At 37.6% G+C, this 27,120-nt stretch overlaps 1 protein-coding gene across 1 annotated transcript in view; it reads right to left on the reverse strand.

Annotated features, from left to right (window-relative positions):
- Window positions 1-4,390: 4,390 nt before the first annotated feature.
- Window positions 4,391-27,120, reverse strand: part of CEP78 (centrosomal protein 78) — a 28,754-nt gene continuing 6,024 nt past the window's right edge. The window contains exons 7-16 of the mRNA XM_075136296.1: window positions 25,729-25,842; window positions 25,420-25,484; window positions 20,512-20,620; window positions 18,704-18,839; window positions 17,688-17,733; window positions 16,343-16,486; window positions 10,366-10,443; window positions 8,401-8,567; window positions 6,763-6,916; window positions 4,391-5,225 (exon numbers count right to left, since the gene is read on the reverse strand). Coding sequence (XP_074992397.1) covers window positions 4,701-5,225; window positions 6,763-6,916; window positions 8,401-8,567; window positions 10,366-10,443; window positions 16,343-16,486; window positions 17,688-17,733; window positions 18,704-18,839; window positions 20,512-20,620; window positions 25,420-25,484; window positions 25,729-25,842 — 1,538 coding nt within the window. The 3' untranslated portion in view covers window positions 4,391-4,700. The remainder of the gene's footprint in view (window positions 5,226-6,762; window positions 6,917-8,400; window positions 8,568-10,365; window positions 10,444-16,342; window positions 16,487-17,687; window positions 17,734-18,703; window positions 18,840-20,511; window positions 20,621-25,419; window positions 25,485-25,728; window positions 25,843-27,120) is intronic.

The following is a 27,120-nucleotide window of genomic DNA, read 5'->3' on the forward strand; positions in this document are numbered from 1 at the left end:
ACTTGAATTTGTTCGTTTTCCTGTCAAGCCAGGTCATGCCTAGAACAATAAAAAGAATTTACAGATTACAGCCTGATCTGGTATTTAGTTAACAGATTTTCATCTTATGCAAGATATTTTGTTTAAAAGATTGTGAACAGAGACAGTGGTTTTAGAGCAAAGATAACCTTCATTCAGTAATGGCTATAAGCTTAAGAAAAACCCACCGAACTCGCTTTCAGACACTAGAACCCTCCTCAGTTCTAAAGAGAGAATAGCAAACTTCACAGACATTACAAGCTGGATACATCCTCTTCGAAACACCAAGGTATTTTTAAAACACCAAGGTATTTTTTAAAGTATGTCTCAGACCACAACACCCAGAACAACTACATTACTTCTAATTACTAAAATTAGTTCTAATTAAACAGAAGCCTCAACTGAAACATTCAGTAACAACATAGATGTGACTACAATATAATTATTTTTACTAGAGTCTCAAGGCTTAAGAGATACGGGCTCCTCATACGGGCTTTTCCCAATATTAAACCCAGACTACCCACGTCTGCCCGGAGAGGCAGCTTCGAACTCCAGCCTGTTGGGGTAGAGGTATCCTAGGTAGGAAGGGATAGTGGAAGCAGTCAGAAATAGTTTAGGTTGGTGGTTCAGGTCGGGAAGCCTGGCCATTACTACGGGAAGTGCTTCGACATCCGAACAGGATCAGTCTCGAGTCCTAACTGTGTGGCACAAACCACAAGGTAAGTTAAAACTTTGGAATTAAAAGTGTGGTTCGCACCTCTGGCAGAAAGAGCTAGAGCACAAAAATAGAAACTAGGCAAGCTGGTGCTGGTATCGGCTCAGAGCACAGGGAGTAAATATCAGGTATTGTAGTTTTTCAGTTCAGGAAAGTCCCATCCTGACCAGAAGGGTCAAAAAAAGCAGCTCCCGTGAGATCAGAGGACAACTGTGCTGGAAGCCATGCCACCCAGAGCTTTAGAAGCTTTAGAATCTACTTCACATTGTGCATTGATGGGGAGTAAATAAAATTGATAAGGATGTGTAAACCAGAAAGTTTCCTGGACACAGAATAGTCCATTTTTGCTACATGCAAGGAATTATTATGCTTTTACAATTGGAGAGAATGAAAAGGAATGGTAAAGGCTACGTGAGAGTGTCATTTCTATTGAATTGAGATTTCTCCTATTTTAGTATTTCGCTACCAGCAATTATGATTTCATATTTTTATTGCATCAAAAACCGTAAGTTCATCGCATCAATATTCATAGTCACCCAATATAAAATACAAGCTTTCAAAACCATGACTTCCAGGAATGCTTCTGGCTTCCAGCATTTCACAGAGAACCTGGCCCTTCAAATGCCACAAATCCCTGCAGACGAATGTGAATTTGCATCATTAATACAAAAGCAGAGAGAGCTGTGTTTACGATGGTGCGTAACTGGAAAAACAAAACAAAACAAAACAAAATCAGAGAAAGTCTAATATTTAAATCAAGTTTCTCAGTTTTCAGTGAACTTTGTAGGATTCATCGTGACCTCGTGTTGTGCTGGGCAGAAAAACCTTCATCGTCCACTGCTGGAAAAGAATCAGCTCACTCAAGGAGAGCAAGCACACACGAGTTCTCTGTCTGGTACAATAACAGACATCCTGACGTCATTATTAGAAGACAAATAATGTTGACTACAGAGCAACCTGGCAGCTGTTTCAGGAGGCAGATGGGATGTCTGGTCCAGCAAACCAGTGAGACCAGCAAATTTTGGTGGGACTTAAAACAAGATGCAGCTAGTTCAGACAAGGGTTTGGGGTTATTTTGTTTTTCAGAGATCTCGCTCCAAATACTGCAATTATGAAGTGTGAAAAGTAATTATTGGGAAGCCCCAATGAAGAGAGAAACTATGCTTGAGTTTTATAAGTAAACAGTAACATGTTCTTTAGCAAATAGCTGGCCTATTGATTTCAGGTCTTTATGTCAAACAAGAACATAGACTAATACATAAAACATTAACTAATACCAAGAGGTTGAAACAGTTTATATCCAAACTCAGGGCAAAATGGTTTCATAATCATTTAAAATGTATGTATATATACACACAAAAATCTTTTTTCTTACTTTTTATTAAAATACTCTGTTCTTAAATATGTTTATATGTACAAAATGATTTTTATTTACATATACAAAATATTTTTTGGAAATGCATTTTTAAATCATTAGTAAAAACTTTGACACTTCTGAAATATTCGTGATAGTCTTAAAAAATACTTCTCCCGCAGGTAACTTACATCCATTATCTCTACTGACTTCAGATCCAACATTCAACTATATATGAAGTACACACTCCAGATTCTCACAGTAAGTGTGCTACACAACAGCACCAATGATGAGATGGAGAATCCTTCATGTTTCAGATTTTGAAAAATAATGGTTAAATACTAATCCCACTGAAAAAAATATGCCCATCTGAGTTATATACTGCCTGCTCAATTTTATGTTAAATGATGATTTGTGACATAATTCATGTTTCAAAAGCAAATACTAGTAGTGTTTAACATAAAGTGTATTTATGCCACCTGCTTATAGGCATACAATACATAAACTGTTTTAAGTTCTTTATGGTATTTTTAGGGACAAATAACAGATTCACAATTCCTAATCTCACAAATCCAAACACTTGTGAATTTATAATTTTATCCACCATTTCACAGTGATTAGCTTTAGAGTTTAGTTTTAAAAAGGGAACACGTAGCATTTTAATGCTGAAGAAACCGATTGCCTGTAATTGTTCAATCAAATCAAAATCACAAGCAAAGAATCATGACTGAAGCAACAGAACTCAAATGTTTGGGAGAATAGCTAAAAAATCGCATAGATTAATATACTACCTGCTATTATTCTGAAGTGACAAAGTCTGTATAAATAATGTACTTTCATTGTGCAATTACTTGTGCAATATTGCAATAGCTAAGGTAATCTTGTGCTATTTGCTCAGTAGAAAATTTCCATTTGAGGATTCATGAGTTTCTCCATAATTGTCAAGCAATTGGGAGTCAGGAATTTCTACAGATCTTCTATGTTCCAGTACTCTCACGACACATGACAGAGTAAAAAGAAAGCTACACAGTATTTTTCCCCCCCCAGTTCAACCCAAATCATCTTGCCTAATTCCTGTATGTGAAAAATACCTTCTGTTGCTCCATCACCCTCTGTCCCCTTCACTCTGCAAATGGAAATCACATTGCCAAGAAGAAAAAAGTCCGTATCAAACAGGTTAAATATTATGACCATTCAAAATCTCAGCTAACACTCTAAATAATGAAATAAAGGCAAAATATTTAAATTTTATGTTTTTTAAAAAGGCAGCTTTTCATAACCACTGCACAATGTGATGTTTTCAGTATTTGAACTTCTCGTAAAGATAAGCATTGTATGTCAGACTCTACTACCCAATCTCCCAGAGTTTGCTACTGCAATTTCAGAAATTCCTTTTAAATCAGGACTGACACAAGCATGTGCATGTGAAAAAAGTAATAGAAGTCATTTTAAGAAAATGAAGTTGACTGGTTCATTCAAAAGCACAATTTACTCCCATTGTTGAACCAAATGACCTAGGCTTAAACCCTAAAGTAAAAGTTTAGGTTGTTTCATTCTTCCAAATGCAAATTTTATGTTGCCTAAAACCACTTTTCCTAAAATTTGCTTAAATGTTTAACATCTTCCTCATCACTACAACCCTTGCTCATGTTTAATTTTACAGAACTCCCATTTATATACAAAACAATAGTTACTGAAGGAAACTAATAATTACATAATTACTGTATAAGGCTCTTGCCTGATTGCCTTCTCAGGGCACTCAGGCAGGTGTACAAATATGAAGAAAGATACTGCTTTATTTTTCAGGGCCATACTGAAATGCATCTTCTTACTATTCCTGGTGCAAAACAGTATGATTGTCTGTGCCACATTAGGCAAATCAAAATCTATGTTACTCTGTACCATAGTTCCGAAGCTGCAAATTGGCTGCCTGTGCAAAAGGACAAGAACAAGAAGATGGGGGTCAAACCCCAGGAGTTTTAAAACGAAGATACTCTTTCAGTTTCATGTTCTCATATTTCTCTAGGTCCTGAGAGCAATCTAACTGAGTTGGACTAAACATCCCCTAGAGCTTTCTTCTAATGTGTATTATTCTATGATCTGCAGTCATAGCAATAAGGAAGAATGGCTGTATTTAAGTATTTCTTTTAGAGATCTTTCTGGGCTCATTTTCAAGTCTGAAACTTTCACTGCCTTTGGGAATGTCATACCCACACACTGTTAGGCGTAAATTAATGTTTGCTCTTAAAACCATTTTTCCACTTCCATTGCAATACAGTGGAAATAAATGAAAAGCAAAATTTGTACTTAAATCAATTTTATTAGCTCAAAACAAGATCTGTGATACACAATAAAATCCATACGCCAGGAATCCTTTGTATGTAGTACAAACTGAAGGGTCCCATTCTACCAGTGCATCACATTTTTCCAAAAAGAAAAACCTAGTGACAAGTGATGCAAACATGAAACAGGAATACTAAACAGCATGCAATGCTTTAAAAGTTTACAAAGTCTACATTACTTTACAAAAAATTCACAAACTATACTGAGGCATACAAAATTTATTTTTAGTCTTGCAAGTGTAAGGAACAGTTCAAACATTTTAGAACCATTTCAAATGCTGGTAACACTTTGGATACTTTCTTGTATTTCAGAGCCAGATCCTACAGTATCCGTTCCAGAGCGGTTTACTGTCTGCAGTCTACTTTGGTCTCCTCTAGCTCCATCATTTGGAATTGCTGTTTCATTTGCTCTAGGGATGTATTTCTTTGAGGAACAATTTTTGCTTTTTTCACCAGAAGCGCCACTGGATATTCTGCTACCATTACTTTTAATATGTACACTGGAATCAGAAAATGAATGCAGACTGGTAACCAATTGCCTGGCTGAGTGATGTCCCTTTGCGTGTTCATTTTGTTTGACTCTCCTCTCAGAGAATGTTGGAGTACTATTTCGAGGCTTATCCTCTTTATTTTGGTTTATTGTTTGAGCTTCATTTTCCTTCCATGAACCTGGCTGGTATTGCTGCCCAGCAGTCTGAAGTTCTTGTATTTCTCTAAGAGCAGAGAAGGCATTATTCACAACCATCTGGGATTGAAACGTGCCAGGAAGAGAAACTTGGATGTCCCCAGCTCTGTTCTGAAATAAGAGATTCCAATTAAGATATTGATGCAACTAGAGAAAAAAAAAACAGTATTGCAACTGCCATCTACTAAAATCTGCAAAGCAAAATAAAGTCTTTACATAATATAGAAAAGATTCAGAGATAATAGCAATCACACAACCTTTATTACCTTTCAAAGCAAGCAAGTTTCAGAAGATTGCTAGGATGATAATGACACAGATAAAGCATATTACAGTTTCACAACTAGCTTGAACTTTATACTACAGAAATGTGTCAGTGATACCAAGCAGCCAAAGCCTAATCATGTCTATCATTCTGAAATACCCACAATTCATTGTTTGCTCACAGTTCAGTGTAGCATGATCCCTATAGTCTATCCCACAATTCCTAGCTGCTACAAGAATCTGAACTAACCAATACTAGGAGATAAATATGAAAGTAGTGTTAAGTGTTAGTTGAAGCTTTTTGTAATCATTCTTTGCCATGTATACTTAAAAACACTTTAAGCTCAGGCTTCTAAATGTAGATGAACTAGAAGAACAATGATTCAAACAAACTGCATTAACAAGTTAATGTCACAGTGCAGAAGAGTCCAACATCTGAAAACACTGTGGCAAGCCAAACTATAACAAATGTCAAAGAACCTATAATTAGACTTACTCTATTACTTTCAATAATTTTAGCAGATTCAAACTGCAAAACTGGAAATTATTTTGCACACCATTAAAAAACCCAACACGTTTTACCATCATGTAAGCTCATGCTGTTCTCGTGGAATTTGGAACACTTAGTAAGGAAGACATTGGGTATAAGAAACATACTGGAATGTAGAATGATTCTTAGCATGACAGTTTTATCCAACTTGGACAAGGTTGTACACTGCCCATATCTTAATTTTTAATTGCCTTAAAAACTTAAAGCTGGTCTTTTTTTTTTTTTTTTTTTTTTTTAAGGGAACTTTAGTACCTTCCTTGAAAAATTCAGAAGGTTTTCTATTTATCGACTTCAGAGTAGAAACCAAAACCGTTTTGTTGTTAACATTGCAAATTTGTAGTTGCCTGAAATTCATGGCATGGCCCACACAGAAATCTAACAGGACTGGACACATACACTGCAATAACTTAAGAAAATTCCTGCTTTTCAATAGGCATATTGCACTACCCTCTATTATCAAACTAAGTTTTTTAAAACCACTATATATTGCTATCAAATGTTTCTAAAAAACCTAGTTGTGGTATTTTCCGTTTTTAATGGATGCATACCACTATTGGAACTTCGTATTTCAGAATAAGAAACAATATAATTACCACCAACACTTTCTTTAGAACATTACAAAATACTATGGTTTGTGTTCCAAATAGTAATCACTTAAAAAGCTTACATTAATCATTGACTTGTTATGATCTGTATAAATACAGCTATAGGAAAAGATTGCAATAATAACTTCATGGATATGGTAATCATTACTTTCAGTCAGAGGGGGATAACAGCTGAAAAGTACATTAAATAGTATCAAGTACATTGCCACTAGCATTCCCTCTATAGACTTACTTTACTATTCTGGGTATGTTCTTGTCTTTCTTCTTCAAAAGACTTCTCCTTTAGTATGTTAGCAGGCTTACTGAGAGTAGAATTCATTTGTGGATGCCCCAAAAGACCAAAATCTGACTGGTCTATACCAGCTAATACAGCAAGTTGTCCAAGTCTGTAAAATAAAGTTTAACAGAAAATAACACAAAAAATTCTTACCCTGTGAAAGATCTAAACATTCAAAACCAGAAGAAACAGAATCTGTTTGAAGCTTTGAAGATAGTTTTTCCATTATTTTCTGAGAAGCCGAAAATAGCTTAATAAAGATGAAAACAAGTAGCTGAAGCTATTTTTCTATCTGCGCACAAATTAGCCTGCAGGTTCAAAACTGTCAGTCTTCCTCACTGAGGCTAAGTGAGGAAGTAATGAGGCTAAGAATGAAGTTCTCCGAGTTAGCATTGATCTCAGAGCAGGATGCTGACAAGCAGATTCCCTGTCAGGCAGAACAAAGATTATTCAAGCAGAAGATTGGTGCACATCTCCCAAACTAGCATAATCTCTAACAGCCAAATCCAATTACATGCTTCACAAATACAGTCATGTTGTTTCACCTGCCAGCTTACAAGTTGGCCAAACCTACTACTTGGGTGTTTTAAGCCACAGTGAAAAGTGAGAAGTTGCAACCATCAATTGGTAGCACAGCATTAGAGCTTATTGAGAAAAGCAGTCTTTGTGATTGGGATTCTGTAACTTTCAGAGCAGATCCCTATTATCATGAACAGATGAAAAATTTATTTTTTATGTAGTGAGAGAGCATTTTTTCCCTCCTCCAAAGTTTGAAATTCATTCTTAAAGTAATGGCACTCTACCAGTTGATTGGCACAAAATTAGAACACAGGCTTAAGTTACATTATTACAATTTGGAGGTGGATGGAAGCAGGAGGCAGGGAGGGCAAATAAAATCTTCAGTGGTCTTCTCTGAACATGCAGAGTAGACTACAATGTATCTTCATCATTCCTTCATTCTCCTGGACGAGATTGCCATGCCTGGCTACCTAAGCTTTACAAAACAGGTTTGAGAACTTAAGCTGAAATTCTTTGACAAATGGGAAGGATGAACCATCCTCTGAGAAACTGCAGGTACAGTGGTAAAGCCTTAAAACAAACTTTAATCAGCACTCTCTAAAATATTTCAAGTACTAATAAGTCATCCAGAATTTAAGTACAGAGGCCAGATTCATCCATCTAGATTTCTGTACTTCAATTAGTAAAAGGGGGCCCAAGGCAACAGGACACTTTCTGAAGCCAGTTCAACTGCATTTTGAGCCTTTCATATTATGGGAATGCTAAGAGCCACAGGTGATTCAATAAAGACTTGGAAACATGCTTTAATAGAAGCTTTCTTCTTTTGGAATGGGCTTCTCTAAAGCCTTTCCCAGGGACAGATAACATTAATTCAGCTGGACAGTGCTTGGATCACGTTTTTCCCACTGAGAAGAGACTAAACAGTAGGTAGATACAGTTAATTTTTCTTCCTTTGCTCCTTGTGAGTACAGTCCTAGAGATCTGAGGGAACGAGGCAGCATACTTCATTGGGAGGATAATTTTGAAAAGAGATCTCAGCAGAAACAGTAAGACTTAAGTAAAGTGACAACTTACCCAGCGTCTTTAAGGAGGTCTAAAAAGGCATGGAACTTTTGGAAAGAATTCTCAATGCTGCCTAGAACACCTTCATCTTCCAAAATCATGTTGGTTACTGACTGTGCGTGAAGAACCTCAGATAGGGAGATATTTAGATTCCTTAATCTTGCATTTTCAATTTCCAGCTATGAGGGAGGGAGGAAAAAAGAAAAGAAAAAAGGTAAAGTAATTTCTATCATTGTCAGTTAAAAAAAAAAAAATCCCAAAAACCCAACCCCACCTTTGCAAGCCTATAGAGCACTATCACAGAGAGAAATACCCAAAGTAACTGACGTAACTGATATAGAGCTTCCTCTACCAGAAATGTTCAGGGCACTGTTACACTGAGCTCTGTGCAGGTTTGTTTATCCACAGCTGCAATTCTATGCTACCATAGTGAAATTGCTGCAGGCACAGAAAACTGCTGGCTCAGCCCTGTCTTAAGTATGTACAGAATGTTGCAGAGCAAATCCAAGCAAAAAAATTAGCTTTCATATCATGGTTTTTTGCATGTATTATATGACACATTAACACCAAAGACTTTATTTTACTAATAAAAAAACCTAAATGAAGGTCAGTGCTCTCCTTATATTCACCCCTTTGTATCAGAGGAAAGGCATACTACTGTATCTCTCCCCTCCACTGTGCATCCCAAAATTGGAAGTTTAAGATGATCCAATTTTTCTTCATATTGAACATTAATCAAATCAATGACAAACTGACAGTTGAATGATAACTGTAGGATATACAGGGGTTTGTGTTTGAGGGAAACATTAACTCAGACACTCATTTAAGATTACAGCTATGCAATCACTGCTACCACAGGCTTTCCTTCTTTCATCTTTTGTAAGAGGACAAAAAATTATAGATCTGTGTAGTGCACTGTAGCTGTTAAGCTGTTAAACTAGCTAAACCAAACAATTTTAGAGGTTACTGCTACTTAGTTTATCCCTTCTTCTGAGACAAGGTGCTAGGTCCAAGCAGTCTAGCATGACAGAGAAAGATTTGTTGCAGTGAGTATTTAGCCTAAAAAGCATTTAAGTATCCAAAAAACAGATATCCAGCAGAGCCCACTGGTGCACTTCACATTACAGGAGGATGGGGATGGCTGCACCGGAGGACTACAATGAACCTTGTAGAGTGCAGAGTCCTTTGTGGTATCTGCTCCCTGTACTGCGGGATACCACTTCTTGCTCAAGTTACAAAGCGCACCACCACTTTCATTCCACTCCAGATCACATCTAAGAATCAAATCCGTTCATCTACACTATCTTACACTTAGCTCTATTACAAGAAATTCTGCTTATTGATGCAAAATGATCTTTTTAGGTCAGCAACAATGGACAGAGGGGAAATAGACCTCATCATTTAACTGTGACAAGTTGTTAGTTCAGTTCTGTCATAATGCGAAACTGCGCTTCACAACAACTAACGACTATGGCCAATGTGCTATGCAGAAAACCATCCAACATTTTTATTGCCTGCAGAAACAAAACTTAAAAATCAAAGGGACAGAATAAGCCAAATTAAACAACATTTGCAACAAACAGCTTTGCAGCGCATGTCATGATAAAGAAGGTAGGAGACCTCAAAGAACTATCCATCTGCTGCAAATTGCAAACAGATTTAATCACTTTCTCAAGAAAAACAAACGTCAGGATGCCCCAGATCATAAGTAATACACCGAATGAATGAAACACATTGAAAGAGTAGCTTGACCCGGAGTTCAAGGCTCTGGAATAGGATCAAGAGAACAAACACACATTACTAAATGCAGATTTCGTCATTGCCCTTAGGCTAGTAAATGATCCACGTGACTTTGAACTGAAACTCTGGAAGCTACCACATTAGAGGTCATTCATAATTACTCCTAATTAAGCAAGGGGATAGTTTGATTGGTGCCTCCTTTAAAAGTAAAGATGATTAACAGTTAAGTATCATTACCTCCATTATCCGTTCCTCAGCCTTTATTCTGGCTCTTTGTTCTTCCTTTAATTTTTCCATGCATTCCTCCAGCTCCAACTATCATAACACAGATAAACTATCATGAAATTTATCTCAAAATGTCAGATCAACATGCAATACTATGCAAAACCTCAACGTGTCCAATTAACAACTAGCACACGGCATTCCAAGCAATAACATATCTTCTACAAAAATACATGACAGAGGTCTACCAGCACATAACTCTAGGATGCAAAAAATTAACACAGGAAAGTGGAAGTAAGTGTGATTCATTTAACAGATTTGCAATATGGCAATAGATAACACGAGATTATAGCACAAGTCTCTTGAGCCTATGACATTACCATCAGGAATATATGTTCTTCTCTACTTCCTCTTCTTCCCCTTTGCCTTTTCAAACCTCATTTTTAACTAAATACATCTACTCATCAAAAGTCCAAATTAGGCTATAAAGAAAATCCTTAGTAGCCATACCTAGATTTTCAGAATGTACTCTTCATCCAGTATTTTATTCCTTATTACAGCAGTAGGAATACAAAATTCTGAACTGTAAGAACTGTACTCTTTTCAATTGGTTTTATTTAGTTCTTCAGCAGAATAAATAAGTTTTTCACAATCCTATGTTGTTTGAGTGAGTTAAGCAACTTAGTGTTGAATTAACAACAACAAAAACAAACCCAAACATCTAACAAATATATTCTAGTTTTATTCATGAGATGCCTACACTTGTATTTTAACTTTTAGTCCCAAGTAGTGAATCTCTCAGTTTCAGTGGACAGTAGTCAGGATTTGATAAGCAATCGCCACGTTTTCTCGTATCATAGCAGAGCATTATGATCTTTAATTACAGCATCTGAAGTCGAAGAACAAACAGGAATTTTTTGTTCTTGCATGCCTTAACACAGTCTTCTGGTTCCAAAGGTGAAAACTATTAAAATTATCAAGCTGCTCTATTTTTCAGAGGGTAACCTATATGAATTAACAGTATACAAAGCTGCTTCTTTTCTCTATACACCTTGCATACAGGCATATATATGTAATATAGGACACTGCTTTTTGTACACACCTTATCAATCAGTTCTACAGAGGAGCAAAGATCTAAATAGTACTGAAATCCTTTGTTTACTATCAAAAGCTTATTCAAGAACATATTACTGCACTTCATACAAGCAATCAACTGAGAAGACTGGTGTGCAACAGAAATGCATAGTAAAAATAATCCTTCTACAAATGCAAAGGGGTCCTCACAGGTCTTGTATGATGCAAGAGACTTTTGCATCCGATTCAAAGGTGGAGGTTCTAAAATATCCTAGATACAGCCCTCCCAGTGACAACCACTGAGATTGAAGATTCCGGGCCTGTCACTACTGTCCAGTGAAGCGCACTCCTAAGATCCCTAGACTAGCATCAACAAAGCTAACCCTGGAACTAGAAAACTAGTCATATCTTTATCATCTGAACACACAAGAAAGACTCTCAGAGGTCAGAAGGTACAGGAAAACCACATTTCAGACAGTATTTGGGAAGAGATTTAACAATATCTATCTGCCATGATGTAACAAAATCGCCTCCAGGCATAGGGTGGGGGGGGAAATCTCTAAGGTGAAACCTCAACAAATACCACAGTCTTACTGCAATCTACCTCAGAACACGTGGAAATAATAGGAGCTAGAAATCCTTTTATAGATACAGAAGCACAGCACAGAAAGTAGCAACCATAATGTTCTACATTCACACCTTGACATGTAAGCTGGAATCCTGTAACCTAGCTTTGAAGATCAGTCACAAGTACCACAGACTTGCAGAAATCTTACAATTCCATTTATAGTGTGTACGCATATGTATATACACATTTTAAAGTTTCTAGGGTGTAGGTTTTTTTAGCAAGCAACCCTACTTCAGAAACCTTAGTTCTATAGTATTTTTGTTGTGGACAGATTTTAGACAATTCTAAAGGTGGCAGCACTGATTTTTTTCTTCAGATTGCTGGTTTGTATTTTCAAAGGGCAAAGACTTAGAACATAGTTAAATTATCAAGATTTTTTAAATAGGAATTTGGAGGTTTTGTAGTTTTGTTTAAACTTGATTTATGACACTGTACATGTACACAATATTTGATGGTTATGGGATGACTTCACAAAAAAAATTGACAAACACTGCAGCTACATCTCCTCATAAGCAGTATCAGAAGTCTGCATTTAAAGGAAGATGCCTTGCACCTGTGCAAACATATTTGTCACCATTAAATTACTAGTATATGTACGCTTTATTCTTTGATTTGCTTTTGAGAAATTCACTAGCTTACACAATCCTCTAGTCTTTGTAAAGAAAAAATTTGTTAAAATACATCAGAGCACGCTAAATATACATCCAAGCCCTCAGAATTACTGTATGCAATATGACTACTCAACACTAGGCAGAGGTATAAAACTGAAGGTTAAAAACTAAAAATATTTAAAAAATTTAGTAACTAATTAGCCATGTTTATCTACTTGATTACATTGTTGTCCTTATTTTTAAAAAAGTTATAGTGCAATCTCTACTTCTATGTAATTCACACAGTATTAATGTGTGGAAAGAGTTACCCTGCTAACTATATTAAGAGTGAAGTTCACCATGTATACTCTTAGTTAAAATTTCAAAATGTGGGAGTTTCCTTAATTACATTCTTCATGTGAGGCAATTCTGACATTTCACATTCCCTCTAGTGGAAAGAAAGAATATTTATCAGTTCTTATTTTTCATTTAAGCAGAAATCAAGCTTTTTGTTAGCCAAGGGATTTTTTTTAAAAATGAAAACACAACTAATGTTTCACTAAGTAGTATGCTTAAAACCCCTTTTTGAGCAGAAGGATGCAGAAAAGTTCTCAAGGACTTGCATACTAAAGTGAAAGTCTGGTCATTTAGCCACATCAAGGGATGTTTGGCGAGCTTTTTTGGCACAGAGGCAGTTTAAGCAGTTTCTGCCTCTTACTGTTTATTCCCACTCTGCAATCCCGTCATTGTTCTAGCACAGCTGGTTGTCCCACTTTACTGAAAGGCTGTGCCAAGGCCTGCCACAGCCAAATACGCTGGATTACTTTTCAGCTAGATCAGTTCCTCAAGTCAGCTCCCCACTCAAGCAGCCCTGCAGTGAGAGCTGTTTAATGACAGTACCTAAGCCCAATTAACGCAGATAAAAAGGGTCCTCCACTTCCCCTCTCACATTATCAGCCATAGACTTCTCCCACTTGCCACTGGAACGCACCCAATCACATAAGCCAATGTGAGTCATTTTAAGATGGCTGAAAACTAACCCAGAAAGGTATCACAGAATCACAGACTGGTTGAGGTTGGAAGGGACCTCTGGAGGTCATCTGGTCCAACCCACTGCTCAAGCAGGGCTACCTAGAACAAGCTGCCCAAGACCATGTCTAGATGTTTAGTATCTCTGAGGAGGGACTCCACAACCTCCCTGGGCAACCTGTGCCAGTGCTCAGTCACTCTCACACTAAAAGTGTTTCCTGATGTTCAGAGGTAACCTCCTGTGTTTCAGTTTGCGCCTGCTGGGCACCACTGGAAAAAGCCTGGCTCTTTGCACCCTCCCTTCAGGTATTTATATACGTTAACATGATCCCCCCCGAGCCTTTTCTTCTCCAGGCTGAACAGTCCCAGCTCTCTCAGCCTCTCTCATAGGAGAGATGCTCCAGTCCCTTAACCATCCTTGTGGCGCTTCGTTGGACTCTCTCCAGTATGCCCATGTCTCTCTTGTACTGGAGAGCCCAGAACTGGACACAGCACTCCAGGTGTAGCCTCACCAGTGCCGAATACAGGGGAAGGATCACCTCCCTCAGCCTGCTGGTAACATTCCTCTTAATGTAGCCCAGGATGCCATTCACCTTCTTTGCCATAAGGGCACAGTGATGGCTCGTGTTCAACTTGGTGTCCACCATGACCCCCAGGGCCTTTTCTTCAATGCTGCTTTACAGATGGTCTGCCTTAGCATATATTGGTGCATGGGGTTGTTCTTCCTCAGGTGCAGGACTTTGCACTTTTCCTTGTTGAACTACGTGAGTTTTCTCCGCATCAGCAAGTTGAATCAACTTGCCTTATGATCAGATAAACATGAAAAAAGACACAAGAGAAAAAGACTGAAGCAAGAAATGGGAAAGCAGTATGGGAGGGAGGGGAAATAGAGCTCACAATTCAATGGTGACAAGTTGTTAGTTCAGTTCTGCCATAACGTGAAACTGTGCTTTGCATCACCGAAACAAAAAGGATGGGTGAGGCACAGAAACCATTCAAGACTGCTTGAACACTGCTGTCAGATATGCAACCGTGGCCTAAAAAAGTATTTTGGTTTTCAAATTCAGAAAATCAGGAAAATCTGGACCTTTACAAACACAGGAAACTTAGAACCAATTTTGGGGTAAGTTCCTAAAATTTGTACTTTTACCTCCCAGGAAGCTCAAATTAATCACAAATTATCCCTTCCTTACAGTTGCTCTATACATAATACTACAGGTAACACTGACAACATAGGTCGATACGACAATCCTTCCCTAAAGCACAAAACACTTCTGCCTTTGCAAAGTGCCCTGAAAGTAATATTCCTCCCTCTCCAAACACCAAGAATAAATACATCAAGTGTTTCCTGAAAGCACCTTGCTTGCTGCATAGAAGTTTTTGGCACAATATGCACATGACATGGAATTCCACGATTCCAGACACAATGCTCTTGTTGAAGAGTGGTGAAGCCACTGCACAGCACAATGTCAACATATTGCAGTAATATGAAATCACCTACAGAGAAGAAAGCCGCTATACAACTTTAAGTCCCAGCAACATGTGAAAACCTTGAAAATCTTCCTGAACAAAAGTTCTAGAGAGAAAAAGGGTAGGCCTAAAGAAAAGGTATACATCAGCTGAAAAAAAAGGCAGGTAGTTATTTATGCAGTATTTGTACAGTCCTTTTGCCTTCCACAGTAACTCTAAGCCACCCTAACTCTCCCATTACATACAGATCTGCAACAAGTTGCAACTTCACTTTGCTTATATATTCACTTGGACCTTTGCATATAAAGACAGCTATATGGTCTTAATATTTATCCACATTAACAGTTCATTCACCCAGTGTGGTGCTCTATGACAACCACCACTAAAACCAGACTGGTTGTCTTTTCAGCAGTATTCATTTGGAGGCAATGCAGATTCTCCGAACAAAATTCAAATCCTAACACTTCAGAAACAACCCAGTTATTCAGCATGAGGATGTTACTTTATAATAGTACTAGATTACCTCAGTAGTGTTACTGAGCCACTGAAACACACCCTTTGTCTTCCCTTCCTTTTATAAGAACATTCCCTATCAAGACATTTGCAGCAATAGTCAGCCTCACTACTTCTAGTTTTTTAGAATTATCAGAGAAGTAGAGGGAATAATAAAAAGCAAATGAAAAAAGTTTGTTACCAAGCTCAGTTATAAAATGGAGCTTTAACACACTTTCAGGGGTTTTTTAAATTATTTTTACACAGCAATCATTACAATATTTTAGCTCTTAGAAATAACATTAAATTACATTTATAAAGGAAAGACTTGGAAAGAAATACTACAGGCAATAACACTGATCAAAAGATTTGTGAAACATGATTCAAGACTGGAACTGAGAAATTACGCATATTGCAGCTGTGTGTATTAAGTGAAGTGAAGTTCTTCCTTGTTACGGCCCTGATTTGACAATATGTTTATAGCGTACACATCTTCATGACAACTATTCAGAGATTGGAAATCCAGCACATATCTGACACACATCTTTTGAAACGGAAGCCTGTGTGACATAATGCAAGATAATTAGAAGTTATTCAAAGTCCTGCTCTGTGACTGGTTATTAGCTTAACCATAATTTTCCGAATAAAACATGGTTTAATTGATATAATTTGCCTTTATGGAGTTTAAGGCACAGAACATGCTTCTTACCTGTAATTGTTGATACTTTGTTACATTAATCTTATCTAATGATTTTGCCAAATCAGGATGATGGATAACATCATCTAAATCTTCTGTGTCTTCGGTTTCAGATGTAGAAGTGCTTTCTACTGTCACTTTCACAGGAATACCTGTCTAATTACATCAGAAAAGAAAAACACACCCACTCACAGCATTACACTGTGCAATAAAAATCAAAGATTAAATAGTATCAAAAGCTTCATTTAAATGCAGTCGTTTCCCAGAGTCCCTTACAGTGCATATACATCGTCCAGCTATGCAATTTTGAAATAAATTTGCATATAGCAATATTAAAAAAAAAAAAAACATATGCGTGCATAAATTGGGTACATGTGGCAAGGATTTGGTAGCAGGGGCTGCAGGGCGGCCCCTGGGCAGAGAGGCCAGGGCTGCCCCGTGCCGGGCACAGCCGGTTCCAGCCGGCTCCAGCCGACCCGCCGCAGCGCACGGCTGAGCCCCGCAGCTGAGATGGCGGCGCCTCAGGGGAAGTGTATTTAGGAACGGGTGAAAAATGTCAGACAGGCAGAAGAGGAGGGAACAAAAAGAGTGAGAAGGAGCAGAGGGAACACCAGGCTCGGAGGAGGAGGAGGTGCTCCATGGTGGAGCTGATACCCACGCTCCAGCCCAGGGAAGACCCCATGCCAGAGCAAAGGGGTGGGCTGAAGGAGCTGCGGCCCATCAGCAGCCTGTGCCGGAGCAGGTTTTCCCGAAGGACTACAGCCCGTGGGAAGCCTGCGCCAGAGCAGGGGTCAGCGTGCTGGCTTCAGCAACCACCAGACCCGTCTGTGAGCCAGTTTAATTCATTAATACACACTAACACACTTCTCCAGCTTTACTCTGGTGGGGGGGCAGGGGGAACATGGAAATGAAATGCGAAGGGGAAGGAAGAAAGAGGCGATTTTTTCTTCCCCTGCTGGTGTGTTTACGACAGCAGTTCACAGATGGGTTCAAACACAAGTATGTAGTCCAAAAGCAAAAGGAGAAAAGAGAGGAAGGGGGGAGCAGAACCTTTCAGAGAAAAATGCTGTTAATTCTCCTTACGGCCTCTGGAGGGATTGTGCCCCATGCTCAAACCGTGCTTGCTCGTAAGGCTAAGAAACCAAAAGGTAGTGATACAGTAATAGGAATAAACTAAGTATCAAAGAAGTTTCAACCAAATGCTGACGTAAACTATCATTTTGCACTTATATGAGAAAGAAACTTTAAAAGTATGTTCCAGTCTTAACTGTTAGATAGTAAGATTCTGTTGAGAACACTTCCATCTTTTTTCAGGCATTCATCTACTAAATAAACCATCATATGAGACAGAGAGTACCTGAATCTTCACTGGTAATTCTTCAGTACTATCCGCTGGCCCCCCTCTAAAGTTAGAAAAAAACACTTTGAGAAATGTCACCATTGCTACTTCCATTTCCAAACACAGGATTCTAGGACAGGTGAAGCAGTAAGAGTAAAAACTCAGGCACTGCACTGTATTCCTTTAACACTCATTAGATCCTCATTTTGTACTAGTATTTTGTATTAGTACTCCTACTTATGAATTAGAGCAATTAGTACTCATGAATTACGGCAACATAACTGGATGCTAACGTTAATATCTTCAATAGGCATCTTGCTTAGTTAATTATTATGAACTAAAGTTAACAGGAGGATTTGGTGTTCAGCATTTTGAAAAACAAGCTTAATAAAAATAGCTATGATAAAGTTTAAGTATTTTTTTGTTTAAATATTATATAGGCTCCATTTTGAGAGGCCAAGATCTAGGGAATACATTAAAAAAACAAAACAAAAACTGTTTCAAAAGGAAGCATGATAATAGCATTAAGGCTTCCATGTGTAACAATTTTTTTGTTTTTTTAAATTTTACTTCACAGGGCTTGGATAATCACAGTAATTATGTTGGCATTGGGGGAGATGGAGCAGAAAGAAGAGGTGAAAAAAAAAATCTAGGCACCTCGAACTGGATGCCAAATCAACTATACTACGAGCTTCGAAAATTAAATAGCATCTTCAGCTATGATAAGTTTGATAAATCATTAGTAACAAGAGAACAAACAAGCAAGGTGGGTTGGGAGCTGGGGGGGTGTTTGCTACACCTGGGTATTCCTGTGGCCATCAAATTACATCTTTTTGTGTATTTTAAAAACTTATTGGAATAGAATTTATGTAACATCCTCAAAATTTATATAAACAGAAAAAAAAATGGATGCAATATAAAATTCTGTGTGTAACTTTCAAATACATATTTTAAAAAACTAACACTGCTCTCTGCTACATTTATCATGCAGGTTTTATGCTTTAATATTTTCCCTTGTACTCTGAAAACCCCACCTGCATCTCTTTGCGCGTTCTGCAGTCCGCCAAGGAAGGAAGCCTTTTGTGCCCGGTGGCAGTGGTTTTGGTGAGTAACTATCTTTCACAGATGTGGTTTTTTTCCCAGGACTTACAGACTTTTTAGATGTTAATCCTGTATTGAAGAGCAAGAATATGAGAAAAGAGAATTCATTATACCTAGTTATTTACATATAAATTCACAGCTTACTGTTTGTAAGTAAAATCTCCTATGTAACAGAAGGGACTGTAGGAAATCTACCTTTCAGTCTAATTTTGCTAAAGTGTTCAAAAACTTTTGTTTTGCTTCTCAAAAAGAGGAGTGTACAGCTTATCTGCTTGCAATTATAAGCTGGTATACATAACTGTTATGTTAGGTTGATCTAAGACATGCAGTTATTCAAAAAAGGAAGCAAAGTTTTGTAGCTGAAGAGGTTTATTCACATTACCAATTTCAGATACTTAACTCCGTTGTCTCAAGTGGGAGCTTAGACAGTCCACGTAGACAAAAGGCTATCTATATGCTTCAAATTGCCCTCTAGTGGCTTTAGCGTGAAGAATGTTGGCTTTGTACCTGGCAAAATGCTTGAAGCTAAAGTTGGTACTCATGTTGATCGCTTCCACAGAACACCAGCAATATCTTCACTTAAGAGGAACAATAATGAAGTCATGTTCACTAGTCTAGCCTTTTGTTGTTGTTTAAATCATACACTATCACTCAAAGTAGATTCAGAATAAATACCTAGTGTGGATGATCACTCTACCCCAGGTTCTGTGTAAGTCAGAAACTAATAAGCCCAGAAAACTGTTCACCTAGTATTTCATACAATTAAACTACTGAGAACTCAGGTTGTTGCTTCTCTGTGATCGGTAAAACAACTAGTTTTGTAATGGTATAGAAATGCATAACTAATGTGCATAATCCCATGTGTTAATGGGATTCCAAATTTCAGTTCGTTCTCAATAAGTAAACAGGATAGAGTAGTTTTCACCTCCTGACTCCCTCCCTCCCTTTAAAAAAAAAAAACAAAACAAAAACCAAAAAACCCAAAACCAAACAAAACCCCCAAACCAAACAAAAAAAAAAAAACAGAAAAAAACAAAACACCACAACTGTACTTAAGTTGGACATTTTCTTCTTCCATCATCCTGATCACCACAGTTTATTTGTACAAAAACTTCAATTTGATTCATCCTTACCTCTCTGCTTCCAGATAACTAGAGCAAAGATGAAAGACAGCCAAATGTATTACAGTGAAATTTTTAGTAACTTATTGAAAAATACTTAGTGTAATGCAGCTATCAGTACTTAATTATAAATATTCAAGATACCTATGTTATTTTAAACATACTATTTATAATAGGTTTACATGAAGTTAAAAAAAAAGTCTTAAAACATTTTGTCCATCAGTAACAAATGCATGCTTGTTTGTTTTGGCAGAGGACAATCTGCTACAGAAACGTTACAACGTCAGAAAAATTAGGCTACTTACTACCGCCACGCTTCTTAGAAGTGAAAGCTTGTAGAGAGGATGCGCTCTGAATAAAAACGTGCAATGCTTCCACATATTTAAGTCAGCATATCCTACCATTTCTAGCCACATATCTAGCAGCACTAAAAACAAGAGCAAGTTTCCTACAGAAACCACTGATGGTAGAAGACACATTATTGAATTAAGAATAAATGGAATTTTTTTGAAGACAAGTATTCTGCAGAACACTGACATTTATAATTAAAGCTCTTAAACATTAAAAGATTATTTTGTAGACAAAATTTACTATAGTCAGGAAAATAAAGACAGTATTACCAATACGAATAGTAGCTTTTCCTTTTCGACCACTTCCTAGGACAATAGTTCTTTTCTTTGGTCTAGTTTTCAAAGCATCCTTGGAAGTTGGAGACGTCAGCCACTTGTACTGGAAATTTTTTTTTTAAAGACAGACAAATTGTGTTAATAACTGATATTTAAAGAGGTGCTCATTTAAGGTTAGAGGGGTTTTTGTCAGATATATGGAGTTACAGAAAACTTAATAATAAACTAAAATTAAGGAAAAACAAAAATCACACAAAGCCCCAATTCAAACGCAGATTCAATGCAAGTCTGAGTGCTACATTATCAGAAAGTGTTCCCAGAACACCACTATAATATCCCATCCAGTATTTTCCTTTCTCCTGTGCAAAACACTTCTCCTTTTATAGTAAAAAAAATGGCATCAACCCTATAAAAAGGAAATTCTTGCTTTTGCCTTTCATTCTCAGAAAGCTGGCTTGCTAGGAATGACTGGCTCAGGCCAAAGTTCTCCAGTGTAATAAAAGCCTCCCTAACATGATTTTCTATTACCAATGAAGTTAGTATATTAAAAAATATTACGTTTAATTTTCACTGCCTGTAATGAAAATTCATCCTTGCGCAGTAAAAGCCTCCAAACTAAAATTAAGACATAGTGATAATCAAAGGCAATTGCTATACTTCAAATTTAATTTCCTTACAGCAACAGCTCTATTCTTAAAGGTTCCCCTTTCCCCAGTAAAACTTATATTATTCCAGGTAGATATATTTAAGTTACACTGTCACTTATTTTTCAGTGTGCATCAAACTACAGTTAGTACAAAGTCTAGCACTGAAGCAGCCATCGAAGGAAATGCAGTTGACAGTAACAAAAAGCTTATCTCAGACAGCCCTAAACCCCACATCAGAGTACTAGGAACAGTATGCCAAAGTTATTCCCCTCAAATGCACAGGGAAGATTAAAATGCCATTACTGTGCTCTAACTAACCTAGTTTGGTCCAAGTTTATCATTGGCAAGACATTTTTTTTTTAAACTTTGAACTCAAATAATCCTTGTGTAATTTTTGCTGAGTCTACAGCTTGATCTAGCTTCTGAGACAAATGAATTGTTCATTTTAAACCAAAAAACAGACAGAAAGAGTAAAATTAAATTGTAAACTTCTAGAGCAAGAGTATCTTAATTTTGTTTTACTGCACACATAAAAGAGCAGCTATACTAGGTTAAACCTAAAGTTCATCAGCCCAAGTAGCCTGCCTCCTGTCTAGCTGCCTGCTGCTGTTGTACAACATCTAAGTATAAAGACAGCAAACATATTAAGACAGTGTTGAAAAATTACTAAGTCCTTGAGCTGAGACCATGAAAGCAACTTGTTTTATAGACAGCTTCAGTGGATTTTTCCTTTAAGTTATTCAGTCTCTCTCAGAAGCTACACAAACTTTTACCACCTATTACACTCAATCATATCTACGATTACAATCCACTATACCAGCTACACAGTGCTGCCAGGATAATACAACTTTCCTGTTTGAGCTGCCCACCAAATTTAAAGGCATCCATTAGCAGTAGACAGCTGTTCCTGCAAACTTGAAAACCCAACCCAAAAGCTAGCACCTACATGCTACTGAAAAGCAAAGAGAAACAACCAGCTTTTATGCAGAACAGGATGGAAGGGCTGCTGTGACTGGTATCCAGTAAGCAGGTGATGACAGTACGTTACGTGGCAGCCAAGACATGATCTTTTGTAGTTGTGATGGCTTATTATTATGAGGCCATTCAAAAGCCCACCAAACTTCTCTTTGTAAAGCAACACAGCAGCACCTTATTATGTTTTCTGCATAAGCAAAACCATGGAGTTGACACAACAGGTGCCATGACAAGATAGGACAAAATGCAGCTAGCTCTGCCACTTCTTAGATATAAACAAATTCAACACTTAACTGAGTTTTAGTCATGAGAATTATGACAGTTAGCCTTTGGCAGAATAAAAAGCTGCAACTAGGAGTAGATGAAACTGTACACAGTACTAGGGATGATCATCCATGCAACTCTTTAGTTATCTGTGGGTGAGATATAGTATTGATGTAGTAGGTACAGTATCTACTATTCCATACTGCTTGCTTCTGTAATTTTACTGTTAGCTTCTGTAATTCTAAACAATGAAGACTTGTTGCTTAGAAGTTAGGTAACTAGCAGCTGTTGTGTTTCCAGGTGTGTAGAATTGTAACTAGTCTAAATTGTATATCCTGGAAGCATCGTTAGGCTCTAGTGAAGAATAACCTTGGAAACTATAAACAAACGTGGTCCAAGCATGGCTCAGGGACAAATTGCGATCCTATAAGGTAAAGAGGAAATAAGTTCATGAAGAGTTCACTACCCTAACGACCACCAGAGACCACCCAAGACCCTCAAGAAGACCCTAAAGGCTTTAGTGCGCACGTGTTTAAGATGATGTAAGATTATAATTAGTTCTCGGAAATGTAATGAATATGTAAAAGAGAAATTTAAAATATGTATGAGAAGCATGGATATAAACAGAAAGGTGACTAGACCAGGTGTGCTTGATTTGTGGCAAGTCCACCGAGCACCCAGGCCTGAATAAAACAATATCTCTCCTGAGCGTGTGGAATTGGTTACTTGCACGCCGGGCACGAATCCGCTTTTCAGACAACAATATCAGTTAGGCCACTTGCTGCAAGAGTAAGCTACAGATGAGTTTCACACAGAAAATCACATCTTACACCTATATGTGTCCCTACACATAGACGAAACTTAGTCCAACTGAGTCTTCATTTTCTATCAATATAAAATCCAGAACCTCTAGCAACTACAATAGCTAAAAGAAAATAAAAATCCCTACTAAATTAAGTAATTTCCAAGATAGATACCCATGTTTTCTCCACTACAAAAAATGGACCCTTTTAAAACCTCACAGGTTTGGAGGCAGTACACAGATGACAAAAGGAAGCAATGTAGATGCTAATTGATTGTATTCTGTTTGACAAGTTTAAGCTACAAGAAACAAACATTGCTTCTTTAAATTTGTAAACTTAGTCTATAATGGATCCTCCATGAAAAAAATTCATGGAAAATCTGAAAAATAAGTGAAATTTTTGTACATACTAAAACATCCAGAGTTTAGAGTATGTCATTAAGGCTCTCACAAATACACTCTTAAATTGTTTTTACTTATATGGTTTTTTTAAATTGTACGGCTGAGTTTTGACTATTGATAGAACGAAGAAACAGTCCTTGCAGTTCTTTCTGCAACAGAGATTAATGACCAACTATTTGTCTTCATTAATACCTCTGATGATTTACTAATTTATTCCCTGAGTTTTGACTCCTTAAAAAAAAAAAACACAACAAAAAACCCCCACAAAACAACACACAAGCAACACCCACACACAACACAACAAAACAAAACCCTACATGACTGACTTTCAATATAGAGCACATCAAGACACTACCTCAAAAAAACTCAACTGGTTTTTTCTTCATAATATCCAGGCTTCTGTAACTGAGCTCAAAACCAACTGTAAATGCTAAATTAGGTTGTAAATGTTTCCGTTTCAAAAGAATATCAACCTCAACATCAAATGTTTGCGTTCATCTTGCTAAACAGGTGGATTATCCCTTTCTGTCTGCACTGTTGCCACGATAAAAGCAAATGTTATTTACAACACCCTACTCACAGAGCTTACAAAATAAAGGATCTAGGCTGTTTTTATTTATGCAAGAAGCAAAGTTACTTAGCAAGCTGGTGGTCAGTCCTTTTTCATTCATATTGTTAACAAGGTATGAAGAATTACTAGCGTCGCCAATAAGACTTAAGATACTGCACTAATTGGATGAATATAAAACAAATGTCTGGAGTTGAGTGATCTCTTAGTATATGGGAGATTCCCCTGAGAGTTGCTTCTTTTCATGGTTCAACTTTCCAATCATCTTGAGCATCTCCAGGCAGATGCTATTTGCATGTGATCCCTGCAACATTTTGCAAGTGTTGATTGCATCTGCCAAGGAGAAAATGTACTCCTTCACAACCAACCTCAATTTCTCCAAAATTTAAGAGATTGAAGTGGGGAACTGTATTAATTCTCAAGGAATTCTATACACAATCTTCTCAGTTTATTAGATACTCCCTATGATCCACAGCTCTGACTTTTAAGCCTTTTCAAAACCAAAAGAGCAGTAAGTTCCAGAACAAGAACTGGGATTGCTACAGCTCTGGGAAAACAAGAACAACAGTACACTCGTTTGCTGCCTCCTGTGAGAACTGAATCTGATTTCTGTGTTATAACCAAAAGACTCAGTATTTAAACAGTATATCTAATCATAAATGGTCCAGATATTCAGTTTATGCACATTATTGTGAACTGTCTAGGGACTATTAGATAAAGATGGCAAGGGGTACTGTACATTAACTAAACTCTGGTTTCTTAGATGGTTAGTGTCGGAAAGGATAGTCTTGAGTAACTTAAAAAAATCTTATAAATTAAGTTTTAAATTTTAAATTGTCATTTCCTTTACTTTTTAATGAAAAGTTGTTATTATTACCATGTTAACAAGAAAGACATATGTAGTAGAGAGCCTTCTAGCATTCCAGCAGCAATATTTACTTAATGTTCTACAGTAATGCCCAAGTATACGCACACATTTCAATTTTTTTTTCGTTAAATGGATATCCTTGTTTTATTACGTTACATCTTAAATTACATAAAAAATCATACAAAATTCCAAATACAATATCATGTTGCTGCTAGCGTTCTTTTGTCTTTTAAACCACTTAGGAGTCGGACTTCTTGTATAACTACAATAGCTGTTTTAGATTCATTATGAACAAAACTGTCCCTTAAAAAAAAAAAAAATGCAATAGCAGATACAAAGAAAACCCCAAACTCACTGCAAAATGCCTACCACATACCTCCGAATTAGCACCATTTCCATTCATAAGAACTCTTTCAATAATGTTTTTCATCATAACATGATCTAGAATGAATTAAGATAACTTATTAAGAATTTCTTGTATGAGACAAGTATTTATGCAAACAAACAGATCATTGAATAAGCAGTACACATTACCTACCTTGCTCCCTTCCCCCATTTTAAAAATATTTAGCAAAATACTGTTGCAGGTTTTTTCCTTAAAAGCGGTTTATTTCCCCCCCCAGAGTTACTGAAAAAAACAAACAAAAAAATCACAAAGAGGACAAAGGTAGATACATATACATACCAATTAATGGATTTTTTCTTATGTCAAGTACCACTAATGTTGTATTAGTTTGAAGAGCATCTAATAATGACCTTGCTCCTTCATTGGATATTCCACACTGCTGCAAATCAAGTGCTAAAATGTTTAAGAAGGTAAAAAAAAATAGTCAGTGGCGAAACCTGTAGTCAATCTCTAATACAATTAATCCACACCTGCTGAAAACCTCCATTTCATAGAACATGAAGCATGAGAAAAGAGGACATGCCGTGTCTAAAAACAAGAATATTACTTTCAGAGAAGAAAACGAGAAATTTAAATCAGTATTATAGATGAGCATCAAGAAGTAACTGCTAAAAAACTGCAAAGGAAGGAATATGAAAATCACAGTTAAGTCACTGTTTTTGACAACTCCTAGTAGATATCCCGGGCACCAATTAATTCAACTGCCCAAGGTAACATCATACGCACAAACACGCAACTTATGTCAAAGAATTCTGAGTCAATGCTTCTAGAAGTTCATTGGTTGCACACATCAGTAAGTTATGTGGTCACCATGAAATAGTATTATGATGGTTTTGGCATTTATTTCAGGTTGTGCATGCACAGAGTCAGAGAACGGTTGAGGCTGGAAGGGACCTCTGGAAGTCATCTTGCCAAACCATCCCCCTGCTCAAGCAGGCTCACTTAAAGCCACTCGCCTTGCACCATGTCTGAAAGACCTCCAAGGATGAAAACTCTACAACCACTGCAGGCAACCTGTGCCAGTGTTTGGTCACCCTCACAGTAAGAAAGTGTTTCCTGAGGTTCGGGAGGAACCTGCAGTGTTTCAGTCCGTGCCCACTTCCTCTTGCCCTCTCACCAGGCACCACTGGAAAGAGGCTGGCTACATCTTCTTTATAGCCTCCCTTCAGATATTTGTATGCCTTGATGAGACCCGCCCTGAACCTTCTCTTCTCCAGGCTAAACAGTCCCAGCTCCCTTCCCAAAATGAGAGTTGCTCTAGTCCCTTCATCATCTTACTGGCCATTTGCTGGACAATTTCCAGCAGCTCCAGCTCCCTCCTGTACAGGGGAGTGCAGGTCTGGCCTCACCAGTGCTGAGCAGAGGGGAAGAATCACCTCCCTCAACCTGCTCGGAAGTCTCTGCAGCCCAGGATACCATTAGCCTTCTTTGCCACAAAGGCACTTTGCTAGCTCATGGTCAGCTTGTTGTCCACCAGGACCTCCAGGATCCTTACTACAAAGCCACTTTCCAGCCACACAGCCCCCAGCATGTTCTGGTGCATGGCATTATTCCTGTCCAGGTGCAGGACTTTGCACTTCCTTTTGTTAAACTTCATTAGGTTCCCACCAGTCCATTTCTCCAGCCTGTTGAGGTCCCTCTGGCTGGCAGCACATCCCCACCTTCCCAGGG

Source organism: Calonectris borealis, chromosome Z (assembly GCF_964195595.1).
Source record: "Calonectris borealis chromosome Z, bCalBor7.hap1.2, whole genome shotgun sequence".
NCBI classification, from domain to species: domain Eukaryota; kingdom Metazoa; phylum Chordata; class Aves; order Procellariiformes; family Procellariidae; genus Calonectris; species Calonectris borealis.